The sequence below is a fragment of the Geotrypetes seraphini genome, chromosome 1, assembly GCF_902459505.1.
Source record: "Geotrypetes seraphini chromosome 1, aGeoSer1.1, whole genome shotgun sequence".
Lineage (NCBI taxonomy): Eukaryota > Metazoa > Chordata > Amphibia > Gymnophiona > Dermophiidae > Geotrypetes > Geotrypetes seraphini.
The window spans coordinates 303,736,835-303,754,392 of record NC_047084.1 but is presented as its reverse complement, the minus strand read 5'-3'; the positions used below and the strand labels follow the sequence as shown (position 1 = coordinate 303,754,392).

General features: G+C 39.2%; 1 protein-coding gene across 1 annotated transcript in view; it reads right to left on the bottom strand.

The window, feature by feature from the left end:
* The window catches only part of LOC117365127 (dedicator of cytokinesis protein 2-like), a 1,549,644-nt gene that overhangs the window by 1,392,504 nt on the left and 139,582 nt on the right, over window positions 1–17,558 (bottom strand). Inside the window, exon 8 of the mRNA XM_033955120.1 lies at window positions 12,750–12,904. Coding sequence (XP_033811011.1) covers window positions 12,750–12,904 — 155 coding nt within the window. The remainder of the gene's footprint in view (window positions 1–12,749; window positions 12,905–17,558) is intronic.

Below are 17,558 nucleotides of genomic sequence, written 5' to 3'. Positions count from 1 at the left end.
GCTATCGTTTTTGTTTTTTTTTTTTTTTAATGGCTCAGCTAGATGTTTTGTCCAGCTAGGCTTCTAATTTATTTGCCATTATTAAAAAAAAAAAAAAAATCCAAATTAAAAATGTCTAAAACAATCCATTTGCATGTAGGAGGGGCCAGTATTTTTAATGGACTGGCCACATAGACATGCCAGTACAGCACTGCTGTGAACTTCACATTAAGAGTACCAGGTACACGTCTCACCATAACCCCTATATATTATATGGTGAGCTCACCAAAACTCCCTGAAACCCTACTTTACCTATCTATCTACCATCCCAATAGCTCTTATACCTGCAGGTGTCACCTATATAACAGTACCATAGGTTCTGGTGAGCTCATGCTTTCTACCACAAGTGCACTAGTTAAGGTGGCATGTGAGCCTGGATCTCATCATCTTCCGAAGAAAACTGAAAACTCATCTGTTCGATACTCATTTACCCTCTCTTCTCTCCCTTTCCCTTCCTTCCTCCCTCCTCTCTCCCCCTTCCTCTCCCTCTTACCTATCCACCTCTTCTCTCTCCCTCCTCTTTCTCTCCCCTCTTACCTCTCTTTACCTTGAGCCTGTATAGGTATGAGCGACGCACAAATAGAAGATTAGATTAGATTAGATTAGATCTCCTTCTCTGCAGTCCACTGCACTGCCCACCAGGCTACTCCAGAGACCTGCCTGCAGTTCTACTCCCCAGACTTTGGAACTCACTACCCAAGCACATCAGGTCATTGGAAAACCTTATGGACTTCAGAAAAACAACAAAAACCTTCCTCTTTCAATGACCCCACCACAGACCTGTTTCTCTATATGTGACCTAAAGATCTGCCTGCCTGAGTATCCAGTTACAGGGAAGTGGCCCTGTGATATTCATGTTCCCCAGCTTGATTGTGCTATTGTTGGCCTTACATAAGAACATAAGAATAGCCTTACTGAGTCAGACCAATGGGCCAGGTTGAGCAAAACCCAAGGAATAGCAATATTCCATGCTACCGATCCAGGGCAAGCAGAGGCTTCCTCCCATGTCTTAATAACAGACTATGGACTTTTCCTCCAGGAATTTGTCCAAACCTTTCTTAAAACCAGCTACATTATCCGGTTTTACCACAACGTCTGGCAACGCGTTCCAGAGCTTAACTATTCTCTGAGTGAAAAAATATTTCCTCCTATTGGTTTTAAAAGTATTTCCCTGCAATTTCATCGAGTGTCCCCTAATCTTTACTAATTTTTGACGGAGTGAAAAATCGATCCACTTGTACTCCTTCTACTCCACTCAGGATTTTGTAGACTTCAATCATACTCCTCTCAGCCTTCTCTTTTCCAAGCTGAAGAGCCCTATCTAATTCCATGTCTACTCCTTTGTGCTGGCACTGTATTCTCCTCTATTTGTTTGCAATTATGAATGTTAACTTGTAACCCATCTTGAGCTTTCTGGAAGGATAGGATAGAAATAAATATATATATATATTTATATATATATATATATATATATATATAATATATATATATATGCATTATATATATATATAATATATATATATATATATTATATATATAATATATTTATAATATATATATATTTAATAAATATATATATATATATTTATTTCTATCCTATCCTTCCAGAAAGCTCAAGATGGGTTACAAGTTAACATTCATAATTGCAAACAAATAGAGGAGAATACAGTGCCAGAATATATATATATATATATATATATAAAACACCCCCCCCCTTTTACAAAACTGTAGTGCAGTTTTTAGCACCTGCCCCAGCGGTAACAGCTCCAATGCTTATAGGAATTCTATGAGCGTCAGAGCTGTTACTTCCGTGGCTGGCACTACGGTTTTGTAAAAGGACAGGTAAATAAATAAATACTAGGACTGGCCCATAGCATCTGCAGCTGTCATTGAGACAGATTTGTACTGTTTCATGCAGATATTTGGAGGATTGGAGGGGGTCAGTGACCTCTGGGGAATGTGTATCGGGGGGGTGGGGGGGGGCTATATTTTCATCTCTCCAGTGGTCATCTGGTCCCTTTGGGTATCTTTTGGGCCCTTATTCATTTTGAAAACAGGTGTAGCCCAAAACGTCCAAATTGTGTCCTGGATGTTTTGTAAAATGTGTGATTACCACAGAAAAATGTCCAAGTGCAAAGCCTGTCCTAATTCTGCCCCAAACACACCTTTAACATGCCCCCTTAAGTTTTAGACAAACTGGAGAAAAAATGACCAGAAAGATGTCTAGAAAGTCAGTTTTGGAAATGCCTCCTTAAATGTTTTGACTAGTAAGATGTCCAAGTGCCGTTTTATGCCATCTTTTGGACATCTATATTCTTTGAAAATACCATACTATATTGTTTCTTAAACCCTGCAAATGTCAACTGGGAATCACTGGGGTTTACATAAGATTAATAAAGTTAGCAAAGTGATCATAGCAAGACTATAATGAAAACAGATATGATTTTAGCACCTTCCTAAATGAAGTTAGGAGGTCTGACGTAAGCAGGTCAAGAGGCAATTCCAAATTTTGGGGCCTTGAAACTCGAAGGTGGATTTGAAGAGTGATTTCCTCCGAACTTGACGTGGAGAAGGAAAAGATAATGAGCCCCATAATCTATTGGGTAGTAAACTTAAGTGCTAACTTCTTGAAAGTTACTTGATTTCTTCTAAAGTAATTCTAATATGGGGAAAACCCATTTATCAAGGAGAATAATAATGGAATATATGCTGGCTTTAGATGAAAGATAGATGGGGAAATCAGGAGAAATATCATGTTGGGAGTGATAAAACAAATGAACAGAGAAACATTAAAAAAAAATAAAAAGAAAGATACTTGATGATGCCTTTTATTGGGGCAGAAAAGGATATTTCCATTAGCATAAGCCAGCTTCATTTAAAGTGCAGCCACGGAAAAAGCATTGTTTAGATAAAAGTTTGGAACAGCGTCTGTGCCTCAAGTGGCAGCATAAGTTATCAGCAAAGGCCTTCAGATAACCTGCTCTCTGTTCTCCCAGAATAAACAGATTGATTCTTTCATTTTCTACTTTCACCTTATCAGTGAGGAGAAAAAGGAATCCTTGTGTTGTTGTTTTTTTTTAATGGCAAAAGGAGTGGGGGAAGATGTCGGGGAGGAAGGAGCAGAGGATGGGACAAAGAGAACAAATGCACTGCACTGTAACGGGAATGATGCCAAAATGCCATTTTTTTTTAAAGCCATAGGGACAGGGTGAAATGTGCATTTGCAATTATATCAGGTTTCTAATATCTGCTAGAGATATATGGAGAATGTGACAGATCAAAATACCTTAAAAAATAAACTTTGCAAAGCAGCTTAAACAAATTCCTGCTGGGGGAATTATAGGCTTGTAGAAGTGAAAAACAGTAGCCAGAATAAAAATGACTTGTTTTGCTGAGCCAACTAATCTTGCTGCTATCAACCTGGGTATCTGAATTACATTGGAAGAGACACTGGAGGGAAATGCAGTTGAGAGGACAGAATTATAATGCCATTATCTTGACTGGTTTGTACTATCATCTGATCTGTATGTGTGCTTTCCATCTCATTCTGCATTCTTTCTCACTTTTAATCTCTGTGATTCTTGTTGCTTTTTTTTTTTTTGAGTCCCAATGACAGATTCTTATCATCTGTCCTCACCTCTCTTTTTCTCCATTTATCCATTCATGGCTGTGATCTCTTTCTCTCTCTCTCATGCAGACCCTCCTTTTATTTCATTCCCAAGATCATAAGGTGCCAGGATAAATGATGCCTCCCTAGCCCAGCAGTACTTTTTTGAAAGGGAGTGGACCATTTCTGATATACCGAGGTGCAACCAAAGCAGTTAATTTTTTATTTATTCCGTTTTCTATACCGTTCTCCCAGGTTCATTATCTATTCCTAGGGTTCATTATCTTTTAAAGGCTTAGGATTGTAAAATACAATTGCCACAGTCAGAACCAGAAGAAAATCTTTCTGTTTATTGCATTAAAATAACACGTCAAGAAATAGCACCAGAAATAACACCCTTTTCAATTTTGAAATTATACATCAAAGAAAAAGAAAATATGGTTGACAGACCACAATACTAGGGGCCAAAAAAAAGAAATACAAAGAAATGAAATATTAATCAATAAACTATGAACAGAAAAGGAAAGACAACCCAGCATTAGCCAGTGTAACAATAGATTAAATACATGCATTCCCAGGACACCCTATACTCCCCTCTTGTGCAATCACAAAATTTACCCTCCGCCTTTTTTTTTTTTTTTTACTAAATTGCAATAGCGGTTATTAACGCAAGGAGCCATATTGAATGATCCACTTCTCCCGACACTCATAGGCAAACATAATTTGAGTTTCCTTGCTACTTTACTCATACTTTGAGGGGAATTTTCAATATGATGTCTAAATCTGACATTAGACGTTTTAGGAATAGTGTCCAATAATCCAGTAGAAAAAATGGCCATTTTCAAACCAGAAAAACGTCTTTAATTTTTTGTTTCAAAAATGATCATTTGCTATCTGTTTTTGAGCCTAGTGTAACTATCTTTTAGGACCATTTTTTTAAAATAGTCTATAAGAAAAACACACAAAAACAAGACATTGGGATGGAGAAGGGGCCGGCATTTTTAGTAGAATGGCCACACAATTTGGGCTCCATTGTGGAATAACCCAATATATAAGATACAAGATTCAACAATAGATTGGAAAATCTGGAAAAGAGCTGGTTTTTGGCAGATTAAACATTTGGAACTCCTTTTACGAAGGTGTGTTAGGACCTTAACGCGCGGAATAGCGCATGCTAAAATGCCACGCACGCTAGCCGCTACTGCCTCCTCTTGAGCAGGCGGTAGTTTTTGCTAATCCAGTGCGTGTGCTAAAAACGCTAGCGCACCTTCGTAAAAAGATCCCTTGATGTCTCAAAAGGAATGGATTCCTTTCCATATTTTAATGGAAAAGTATGGGTTGCCTGAGCATCAACAGTATAGGTGGATCCAATTGGTGCATTGTGTTAAATCGGTTCATTGTCATGTCAAATTGAAAGAGGAACAACCAGATTGTATCTCTTTGAATCAAAAAGGTGCAGCTTCTCATATGTTTTTTTTTTTATTTTATTTATTTATTCAATTTTCTATACCGTTCTACCAGGGGAGCTCAGAACGGTTTACATGAATTTATTCAGGTACCCAAGCAGTTTTCCCTCTCTGTCCCAGTGGGCTCACAATCTATCTATCGTACCTGGGGCAATGGGGGATTAAGTGACTTGTCCAGGGTCACAAGGAGCAGCGAGGGCTTGAACCCACAACCTCAGGGTGCTGAGGCTGTAGCTTTAACCACTGTGCCACACTCTCCCCTTATGTATAAATGTTTTAAAATTATTAGTTATAAACAACCTAAGGTTGCAAAGTACAAATATAAAGCTGAATGAGACCCAGGGCTCCTTTTATTAAGCTGCGTTAGGGCTTTAACGCGCGGAATAGCGTGTGCTACATTGCCGCGCACGCTAGACCTTAATGCCAACATTAAGCTGGCGTTAGTTTTTCCACGTAGCGCGCGGTAATTTCCTGCGCGCGCTAAAAATGCTAGCGCACCTTCTTCGTAAAAGGAGCCCACCGTGGAAAAGGATTTGGATATCTATTTCAAAATCTTTACATTTGGCAAGTATAATGCAGTATTTTTATTTTCTAATGCATAAAGCTTTATGGACTCCCTTGAAATTATCTAAAATCGATGCTAATCAGCAGAACCTTTGCTGGTCATGTAAACATATGGTTTTTCTCTTGATCTTATGTGTCTACGTATTGGGAGAAAGTGTGGTCAACTATATCTGTGATACCCTCTTTACCTGAACCTTTAACATTTTAAACAGTTGTTTTTGGTGCTCATGAATTGCATTTAGAGTTGGAAACTTATAAAGGGCAATTGTTTTTTAGTGTAGGGAGTCGCGCTGAATGCCCTGCCCTGCTCCCGACATTCATGGGAACTCTATGAGCGTCAGGAGCAACATGGAACATTCAGCGTGGCTCCATACGCTAAACCACTAACGTGGTTTAATAAAAGGGGAGGTTAATAATGATAACTGTTAAATCTATATTATGTAAATGGAAATACTTTTCAAAATTAGATTATATCAATTGGTGGAATTCATACTTAAATGTTAACTACAAAAACCTTTTGCTACTAGGTATGGAAACTTGGAGAAATTCTATAGCACATGGAGTCTTTTATGTAACTATAGTGGTTGAATATTAATATTTCGCAATGTGTGTAGTGCTTTCATGATTTTAGTTTAACATCCCGGGTCTAATTATACTTACATTGTCTTATCTTGTATTGTTAGTGTTAGTCTTATTTGTATTGTGTTGTACTGTTGTACCAGGGGGATCTCTAAAATATCAATAAACTATTCTATTAAAAAAAAGAATGGCCTTACAGACATCCCAGCAAAGCAGTGGGGCAATCTAGGAGGTAAAAGTCCCAAGTACATATCTCACCATAACCCTCTTATATTATATGGTGAGCCCTCCAAAACCCACTGTACCCACCTGTATGACTCAACAATAACCTTTATGCATCCAGGGTACAGGAAGTTTTGTAGGTACAGTAGGTGTTGGGTGGGTTTTGGATTGCCACACAATTCATCATAAGTATAATAGGTAGACTGGGATATGGATCTGAGTTTCCATCTCTATAGTCCAGTGCACTGACCACTAGGCTACTCCAGAGGTGCAGTGGTTAAAGCTACAGCCTCAGCACCCTGAGGTTATGGGCTCAAGCCCATGCTGCTCCTTGCGACCCTGGACAAGTCACTTAATCACCCCCCCCCCACCCCTTAATCTGCAATTTATCAAGTTGCTAGGACTCAAACACGAGTCGATGGCACCGAACAACAGCCTGAATAAATTAATGAAAACCATTCTGAGATCACTGGGGAGAATGGTATAGAAAACTGATTAAATAAATAATAGGATTGGCTATAACATCTGCAGCTATCGTACGGGTTGGTATGTACCATTTCTTTTCTGTAATTATGTGGTCATTTGGTCGGTTTTTTGATACTTATTCGTTACTGAAACAAGTCTAGCTTAAAACATCCAATTTTTGTCCTGAACATCCAATTTTTGTCCTGGAAGAAAAGTTCATAGTCTGTATTGAGAAAGACATGGGGGAAGCCACTGCTTGCTCTGGATCAGTAGCATGCTACTCTTTGTGTTTTGGCCAAATACTAGGGACCTGGATTGGCCACCATGAGAACGGGCTACTGGGCTTGATGGACCATTGATCTGACCTAGTAAGGCTAGTCCTGGTTATGGTGTTGTGCATAGACAAATGAAGCATCTTGACAGTGTGCCATAGTTCTGGATCTTTCTATTGCACTAAGGCCAGTGTCAAAATCCTGACTTTGTCTGCAACATGTTTCCACAAGAAACGAACTTAGTAAATTAACAACAAAATATATCTAGCTTTTTTTTTTCCTTTTTAAATGACACCCCTCGCCAAAAAAAAACCCAACAACAACACTGGAAAACAAAAAAGAGGAGAGCTGGCTCACTAATAGGAGAGCTTTTGTTTTTGTGCCTGTTTGACAGTGTAGGGTGTAAAAAAAACAAAAAACCTGGGAGAACTGGGCTCCAGTGCTTAGTGATACCAAGATACATAAAAAAAAGGGGATTAAGTGACTGAAATAACCCATATTACAAGAAACGCAGGCCCAGATTCACCAACCTGCCCGATCCGGGCAGGTCTGACAAATTCTGCACAACTAAATATGCAGATGGGGGCGATTGGAGGAATGTCCCCATCTGCTGGCATGGATCGCTTTTCTGCAATCCCCACGCATGCGCAGACCATCTGTAGATGGTCTGCGCATGCGTGCCCAAGCCGCAAATTTTTTCACTGGCTATAGGGGGAGAGCCAGGCTAGGGACACCGAGGCGGAGGCATCAGGGTCCAAGCCCAGGCTGTGGTAGCCTCCGTAAAGGGCAGAAGCATCGAGGGCCTTCCCTGGAGGGGCAGGAGCAACTTATGCTGGAGCGCAACTCATTTTGGACCAAAGGTTCATATTATTTGGAATAGAGGGAGCATTATTTTTACCCACTGGACCCTGCTCTCTGCCGCCTTCCCTGCAGTGTAAGCCCGGGGGTTTAAAGCGGGGCTGCACTGCGGCGTGCAGCCCCACTCTAAACTCGCGGGCTCGCACTGCAGGGAAGGCAGCAGAGAGAGTCACACTTCCTGCCTTCTCTGGTTTGAAATGGGCTCCATAGCAGAGAACAGGGCAGTGAGCAGAGCAGGGGCAGGAGCCGCACGATTCCCCTGGTGCTTGAAACTTCTTCCTACACAAGCAGAGAGCAGGGCAATGGAGCAGGAGAGTCGACAGAGACCTGTGCGACTGGTACCAAGTATTCGCTTCTATTCTTGATCGGCCAGCCCAATCAGTGTCCCAAATTTGTGTTGTGAATCGCGTCCCTGCCTACTTTGCATGTGTTTCACCTCATTTGCATGCATGGATTCGAAGCGGATCGCAGGAGAGGTAAGTGAATCAGGCCGGAGGGAAATTTTCTTGTACAGGGGTCGCAAACCAATCGGTACACGATTGGTTTGCTTTGTGAATCTAGCCTTTAATAAGGATCCCTCCTGTGTTTTTGAAATCACTTATGTAACTACAGTGCGGTTTTGTTATACTTGCTTATGGAGTGCAAAAGTGAGATGCTGAGATCTTATGAAAAAAAAATAGATGGTTTATATGGAATTAGCTAGTCCTTGTCTCAGTCTAGTTTGGGGGAGGGGTGCATCAAAAGTATTCACGCTGCTATGTTAGTGCCTGTCACATTCCAACAAAATTGTTACTACATTGCAACCTTTACATTGATTTATAATAAGGACACAATGAGAATGGAGTAAATCAAAAGCAAAGTAACAAATGAGGTTGCATTTAATTTATCACTGGCCGCTTGGTATAAAATGTTACAGTGAATTGTCAGCTCATTAACAACTAGTTTATAGCATGCATTCACATCCAATAAACAAGCTGTAAAATGCTGTGACCCTTCAAAGACTTTAATGTGCACTGTACTGTCTGTAATTATGTTACTAGAGACAAAAGGGTCCTCTTACAAAGTCATGGTAAAAATTGGCCTCAGTGCACCCTCGTGTGGGCCTTTCCCTACACCAGGAGTAGGAACTCCGGTCCTCGAGAGCCGTATTCCAGTCAGGTTTTCAGGATTTCCCCAATGAATATGCATTGAAAGCAGTGTATGCAAATAGATTTCATGCATATTCATTGGGGAAATCCTGAAAACCCGACTGGAATACGGCTCTCGAGGACCAGATTTTCCTACCCCTGCCCTACGCTAAGGCCATTCTTATCATGATCATAAAAACCCTGAGTTTGTAATTTTTCCATTGAAAACAAAAAAAAAAAACAAAAAACTCTGTGGAGATGGTGATGTTCAAGATGCGGGACTTTATTTGAAAATATACAATTGGATAATCCACATAAAATATATCTAGGACCTAAACCATTGTGAGATATGGACCCAACATGGTCTGTGTTTCGACAATGCTGTCTTCCTCAGGGGTCCCTAAAAGTCCTGATATTAAAACATGTGGATTATGTGGGGCAATGTGGAACACATGGGGCAACCAGTTTTCAGTGTTTAATCCATGTGTTTTAATATCAGGCCTTTTAGGGACCCCTGAGGAAGATAGCATTGTCGAAACACAGACCATGTTGGGTCCATATCTCACAATGGTTTAGGTCCTAGATATATTTTATGTGTATTATCCAATTGTACATTTTCAAATAAAGCCCTGCATCTTGAACATCACCATCTCCACAGGGTTTTTTCTGTTTTCGCTGGAATTTGCATTTTCTGTGGGACTTAAGGGTCAATTTTGTGTTTGTAATTTTTCTATTAACATCTGCGGGGTAATGTTCAAAACAACCAAAAAGGAGAGATAGGTCAATGATTTTGTATGGAAATAAAATATCCTGAAGCCCAGAGCGCCAGATCAATCAAAGAGTTTATTGGGAATAATACTCAATATGGATTCGTCCTTTAGTGCTTCTCAGCTTTCAAGTATAAAAATGCCAGATCACTATCACAATAATAAAACCATAAAAGGAAACAGCCAGTGCTTGCAGTACCCAAGGTTGAAGTAGGCATGGATTGTACTGGGAATGACCTTAGGCACTGTTAAATGTCCACATGCACAATAGTACTAATGCATTATGCTGAAACCTTCTCACCTAATAGAGCTGAATGTATACCACTATCCATCTAGCGGCTACAGATATAAGAGAATTTTGTATGGACCTTCAGAATGTAACCCAGCAATTTATACTCCAGGCTACTGAGGTCTCCATCAGTCTAATATTTATTGAAATTTATCCATTTTATTTTATTTTTTTTCTTTGCTTTAATAACTTTTCTAATTTTTTGTAACTTTTTATGTGAGTACAAATCTACTTAGCTCACAGTAGATCCTCATCTACATCACCACCTATCCCGACATGCATGTTTCAAACAAAACTATCTTCAGGGTCGAGGGGAACTAAAAAAAAATTTGAGAATAACATAAAATGGCGATTTATCACAGAGCTTCTAAGCTTCATAATAAAACAAGTAGGACTCAGAGGTAGAGAAAACATGCTCCTCAGCCCATTGTGGCAGACTTATTTTGTATAGAACACTCCATAGAGAATGTTTCAAGTATAAAAACCCATAAATATAACAGCAACAATAAAAACAACAGAGCTTACCAAATCAGAGAGCTGAAATCCGTGGTCTAACATGGCCGCGGTTTGAAATTAACAGGTTTTTATCTCAGCTGGTCGATCCACATTCCTACGTCTGAGGTAAGCACGTAAAGTGCGTCTGAAATAAATTGAAGCCAGGCAACCCAACGGTTGCATCAATAGATGTTGCTGGTTAACATTACTATGGTGTCCTAGCAACCCAGACAGTAGAAGTTGCCGAACCGGCCAGAGTACCGAAAGCAGAGGCATTTTAACACTCGGCTCAGATTACAGAGAGCCACTCGATTTCTTCATTAAGCCCATCAGGTACAAATGCTTTGAGCCTAAATATCCATTTTTGCTCCTTGATGGCTAAAGCTTTTTGATAGTTTCCTCCCTCCCACCCAATCATTACTGAATCTATAATTCTCCATCTAATATTGGACCATTTATGGCCCATCAATTGCCAGTATCTTACAAGTGAAGCTGTATCTCGATCCGTTCGCACTCTGGATTTGTGTTCATTGAGGCGGACCTTTATAGAGCGAGTAGTCTGCCCTACATAGATTTTATCACAAGGGCATTGTATAAGATAAATCACATAAGTAGAATCACAGGTTGTGGTGGCATAAGTATAATATTTCTTCCCTGTATTGGGATGCCTCCAACAATCACCAATCATAGCTAATGTACACCATTGGCATTTACCACAGGTATTATGGGTGCCCCTATTGTCAATCTTCAAAGTGTTACTTTTCACCATTTCTCCAATATTTCTTGCACGTTTATAAGCAAACATTGGCATTTCAGGGAATTCAGATCATTCTGCAGTGTTTCCTGATTATTGCATTGATTTTAGATAAGAGGGGGTATATTTTTGAACAAAAATCATTCCTGGATTATTTTTCTCTTCATGATAATTTAGTAACAATTCCCGTTGGGCAAATTTAGCACGGATAAAAGCTTTATGCACTATTTCTTTCGGATACCCCCGTTGGTAAAATCTAGTCTTCATAATTTTGGCCTAAACTTTAAATTCTTCAAAGGAGGAGCAGATTCGTCTTAACCGCAAGAATTGGCTAAAAGGCAAGCTGTCTTTTAATCGATGAGGATGAAAGCTGTGGTATCGCAGGAAGCTATTTCTATCAGTGTCCTTCCGATACATTGTGGTCCTAAACTTGCTCCCATCTTTCTGGATCAAAATGTCCAAGAAGGCAATTTCTTTTGTGTTGAGAGTAGCTGAAAATTTTATATTCGGACCCAACTGATTCAGCCAATCAATGAAGAAGCCCAATTCATTTAGAGATGCTGTCCAGATGAAAAAAATATCATCTAAAAATCTTCTCCATATCACCACATTCTGGAATATTGCCAATCCATAAATATGTCCATACAAAATTCTCTTATATCTGTAGCCGCTAGACGGATAGTGGTGTACATTGAGCTCTGTTAGGTGAGAAGGTTTCAGCATAATGCATTAGTACTATTGTGTATGTGGATATTTGCTAGAGTACCAATATTTGGCATAAAGGTCTGAGCTTAGGCACTGTTAGATACCACTAGACACAATTCATGTCAAAGATAGACGCCGGTAATGTAGGCCTTCAAAGCCTTGACCTGGATTTCCGGCATCTACCTTTGATGTTAGCCGCGATTCTGCAAACGGTGCCGTAACATGATTGGCGCGCGACCGATGCTGTTTATTTATGCACCGGCCGATTATGGCACCATATGCACAATTTGGCCCAAACTAGTTAGTGCAGGAACATCTACTCTCAGTCCTGGACATTCCCCCTCCCCCACAAAAAAAATGTAAAAATCAATTTGCCATGCAGTTACCGTTCAGATGTTACTAACACGTGACACCTTAGCCCGTTCCACACTAGGCATTATTTATTTATTTGTTGCTGCATTAGGCACATGATAGCACCTAATGCAGCTTAGTAAAAGGACCCCAAAGGCTTTTGTCTTGAGCTTGCCCCCTTCCCCATACCTGATCATTTTTTGTTCACTGGGGTCATATAGTGCCATGAAGAGCTCCGCCTCCTCTCCAATCTTACAGACAAAGTTTCGGACACAGACATAAAGGTTGTGCATTGGGGATGAGGCGAAACGTGTGAGCCTTCCATATTCACTCTGCTTATTGTACTGGGAGAGACAAAGAAAAAAGAGAAAAGGTTTAGAGATGGAGAGGTGCTGAGGCTTTCTTTTCCTCTCAATATCTTTCTTCATCTAATACTGTCTCTCTTGCTCTTAAAACATAAAGCTTTGCCTTCTGTGTACAGTACACACAGAAAGCAGTAATGCCTGTTTATCAATTAAAATTGTTATTGCTGCTTCGTGGTCCTAGAGAATGACACGAGGAGAGAATTAGCCCCCATCCCCGTCCCAATGGTTAACCATGGGAAACCATCCCCATGTCATTCTTTCAGGAGAGAGGGAAGAGTCCGAGTATGAATGGGCACAGCCACTGACACTCAAGCCTTGCATTGAATAATGCTGGTGTAGAAGGACTGGGGTTGAGATAGACACTACGGAATGACACTGGATGGCTTCCCACAGTTATCCGCGGGGACAGGGACGGAGACAAATTCCATTCCTGTTTTTGGACTAGAGGGGGCCATATATTAGGAATTAGAAATAAACAAATTGTTACCTATTGTTGTTATATTATGTACATTCATAATAACTATGCCTAGGTTTTTCTTCTTGATGGTAATATTAATAAACAAAATATTGTTACTGGTAAGCAATTATTTTTAAAAATATTTTAAACTGCTCTGACAGACTTTTGGGAGCAGCCATATTTGAAACCATCCCTAATATTTTATTGTTTATTGAACGCTTCTATACCGCTGCTAATGACTGGGGGAGTCAATTTAGAGTGGTTTATATGAGCTTTGTAATGGTGTTATAATACTTGTGCTTTTGTAAAGGTGTTACAATATAAAGGGAGTCTTTTACTAAGGCGCACTAGCCGATTTAGCACGCGCTAAATGCTAACGAATCCATTATATTCTATGGAAGAGTTAGCATTTAGCACACGCTAAATCAGCTAGTACGCCTTAGTAAAAGGACCCCAAAGTTAACATTTTCTGAGTTGGTTCTCCATACAGCCTTCTTAAATCATAATCAACTTCTATCTTATTTCTGCCTATAATATATCAATCTACCTGCTTATACAAACTGTACCTACTTGTACATACCTATATAAAATATATTAATTCATATTATACCTTCTTATACAACATATAAACATATATATATATACATACATACATATTTGGTATTGTGTACTGTGTTCATACTACTATTTCAATTTGTGCTAAGAGTCTATCGTGATTTATGTTTATTTTGGAAGTAATAACTTCCTCATAAATCTGGTTATCTGTGCTATGACCATCTAATGATCTGTCCCTACTGTGTTTGTCCTATAGATGTTCCTAGTAGGGACTAGCCAACTATCTCCTCATTTTTGCATTATTGGCTATAATATTCTGTGAAGAGGATGTTCTTCATCCCTTTCTTGACCTTTCCGGTGTCCCTTTCTAGTTTTAGCTCCTTAGGAAGGGTTTCCACCACCTCGGAGCCATCACTGAGAACATTCTTTTCCTGATGCTTTAGTATTTGATGTCGCTGAAGGAGGATATTTCCAGCAGGAGGTTTTGGCTCAAGCTTAGTGCACATGCTGGTGTGTGGTGATGTAGTCTGTTCGCTAGATATTGTGGTTCTGAGAGATGAACAATTTTGTGTGTCAGTAACAAGATCTTGAATTTCATCCTGCTTTCAAACAGGAGCCGGTGTAGTTCTTTCAGTAGTTTTTTTGTCAGTCCCAGTTTTCTCAACAGAAATTTCGCTGCTGTGTTTTATACCATTTGAATCTGCTTAATCATGTACTTTGGAATGCCTAGCAGGATCGCATTACAGTAGTCAAAGATTGAGCATACCAGGGTTATTATTACATTGGACATTGCTTGGTGGATGAGATAGGGTTTAAGTCCTCTGACACAGTAGAGTTTGCCAAATGCATTTTTTATGATGCCCTGGATCTGTATTGTCATGTCTAGGTTTGGGTGCTATGAAATGCTCAGGCTATGGAGGGAATAAAACCTTTTTGAGAACTTACTTCCCATGCCTCCCCCTTTTATTGAAAAGATCTTTTCATCGCTGAGAATGTGCAATGCTTTGAAAGATTTGAAATATAGAGGTTCGACTCCTGAAGAAGACAGCAAAACAAAGTTCTTTCGGTCAAATCACGGATTTCTTCTATGTGTTGAACTCTTATTTATATAGACTTTTTACATTGTGCTTGTATATATTTATTGGATACGGGTTACTGAATTTTGAGGACTCACTCACGAGTGAGGGAGATGAATAAACTTTATATACTCACATATATTTTTTCACTGTTTTTGTTTTGACTTTGATTTTTTTGTTTCACGTTTTCATTTAAAGGCAGAGACATTATGCTGTATCGGGTGAACTCATTTGGGCTTTTTAATAGTCCTCATTAGAGTTGTCAGCCCGGGAGATACTGTCAGAGATTTCATAAATGTATTACAGTTCTCCGATACTGAGATCTCTTCCATCTTTGTGGATATTGAATGAAACAGAGTCACAATCAATCGTCAATCGCTCCTCCTAAACTTACTTGCTCCACTTCATCACTGACGCTGAAACCGTGGATTGAAGACAAAGTTTTATTTTATTTTTCTTTCCAGCTTATGATTTATCTTTAATCTTATCTATTGTTTTGCCTTTTGTCTTTGTTTTGTTCTATTTCTATCATTTAAATTTCTCCAGAATTCTACTGTTCAACGGCTCCCCCCTCTGCTTCTATTCCTTTCTCTCCTCTCTTCTACCTTCCAAAGTATTTAGATCAATGCTGTCTTGTTAAAATGTTTATTTTATTTTTATTTTTCCTCTAACTCTACTTTTCACTTCTCTATTACCCTCCAGGTACTTTAGTTAGATTGTGAGCCTTCGGGACAGTAAGGGAATTTTTCAAGTACCTTTCTTATTTCTAATCTTAATGTATATTTTCTGTAAACCGCTTAGAACCTAACGGATGTAGCGGTATATAAGAAATAAATTACATTACATTACATTACAAGATTTTTCTTCCATCTCCGTCTCTCCCGAATTCATGGTGCGAGGTGACCTCCTCTCCCCATATTACTAGCCAAATTTGCTTGGTTTCTATTTAAGTTTGTGACAGTTTCAGGTTTTTGTTCTTCGCTTTTGTAGGCTTGAGTTTAGTCATCCTCCTAGGTTTCTTCCCCTCTCTGTGGAAGATTTTAAGGTGTTGCAGTTTGTGGTTAGTTGGTATCTTGGGCTATTTCCTCCCCATTTGTTAATTAAGAGTAAGAGATGTGGGAAGGGAGTTCCAGAGATGAGGGCCATGTACAAAGAAAATAGTGTTTTATTCCTTGGGATCTTGCCAGGTATATGTGACCTGGGTTGGCCACTGTTTTTATATATTTATGAATAGTTGTATGATATGTAGTTATTTTGAGCTGATTTTGTTGGGCAGGTCTAAGGGATCTTGAGAGAACATATGGGACTAGAAGGCATGATGCTTGAGTACCTGAATAATTTGTAATCCACATAGAATTGTAGGATATGCGGAATATAAATGATTAAAATCAGAAATATGAGATAAGGAGATTCACAGGAGCTCAGGACTTTGAAGATTAGCAGCAATGTTTTACATGTAATTCAGTGATTAACAAGAAGCCAGTGTGCTTTCTTGAGGGATGTGTGTGTGATGTGATTATATTTATGAGTGCTATGAATCAAGCAGATAGAAGTATTTTGAATCATATGTAGTCTATGAAGGTCTTTTTTCCTCAGTCTTGCATATAGCAAATTACTATAGTCTAATTGCTGTATGACTAATGAATATGCCAAGTTATTTAGAGCAGAGGGAAAAAGTAAGGATTGTACTGACTGAACCATGCATAGAGTTTGAAGAAGTGTTTGACAACTTGAGAGATTTGTGTGGTGAAAGACAATTTTGAGTCCAAATTGATACCTATAATTTTTGTACATGAAACTAAAGACATGGGGATATTTTGAAGCTGTGTTTGAAGAAGCAGAGTCATATTGTCATGGGCGGCAAAGTTGATAGATGTAGACTTATCTGGGTTCAGTTTAAGTTTGTGTTGGATTAGCCAACTTGAGATTATTGTTTATTGTTGTGATTTCTACAGGGGAACATGAATCTAGGGTAAAAAGTATCTGAATATCATCTGCATTTACAAACATAGAGTAACCTAGAGATTGGGTGACAGTCAACAGTGGTGTAAGAAAGAGGTTAAAAAAGAGGTGGAAGTATAGAGCCTTGGGGAACCGAACCAAGATTGAAAAAGGTAGAAAATGAGTCATGGAAAATGACTGTGTAAGATCGATTTGTTAAATAGTTCAGGATAGTATCAGTGAGACCTAGGCATTTGTTTTAGGTGAGTAGAAGAGAGATATTCAAGGTCAAATGCTGCCTATAAATCAAGCAAAACCATCAAGACATTTTTTGATTGATCCAGTGTTCTGCCAATTATTGCAGTCTCGGTACGGTGGTGGTGTCAAAAAGCAGTTTGATGTCTACAAAATCCTGTAGTTGAGAATGCACCATAGCTTCTGTGATCTTACATAGAAATGGTAAATTTGCTATGTGGAGATAGTTACTTGGATCAGAAGGATTTGAGGTAGCATTTTTTAATTTGGGACATAGGAAGGCATGTTTTCAGGGCCCCGGAAAATTCTCTGTTGTAAAGTAGCTGATAATCATTGAATGAATGTTGGA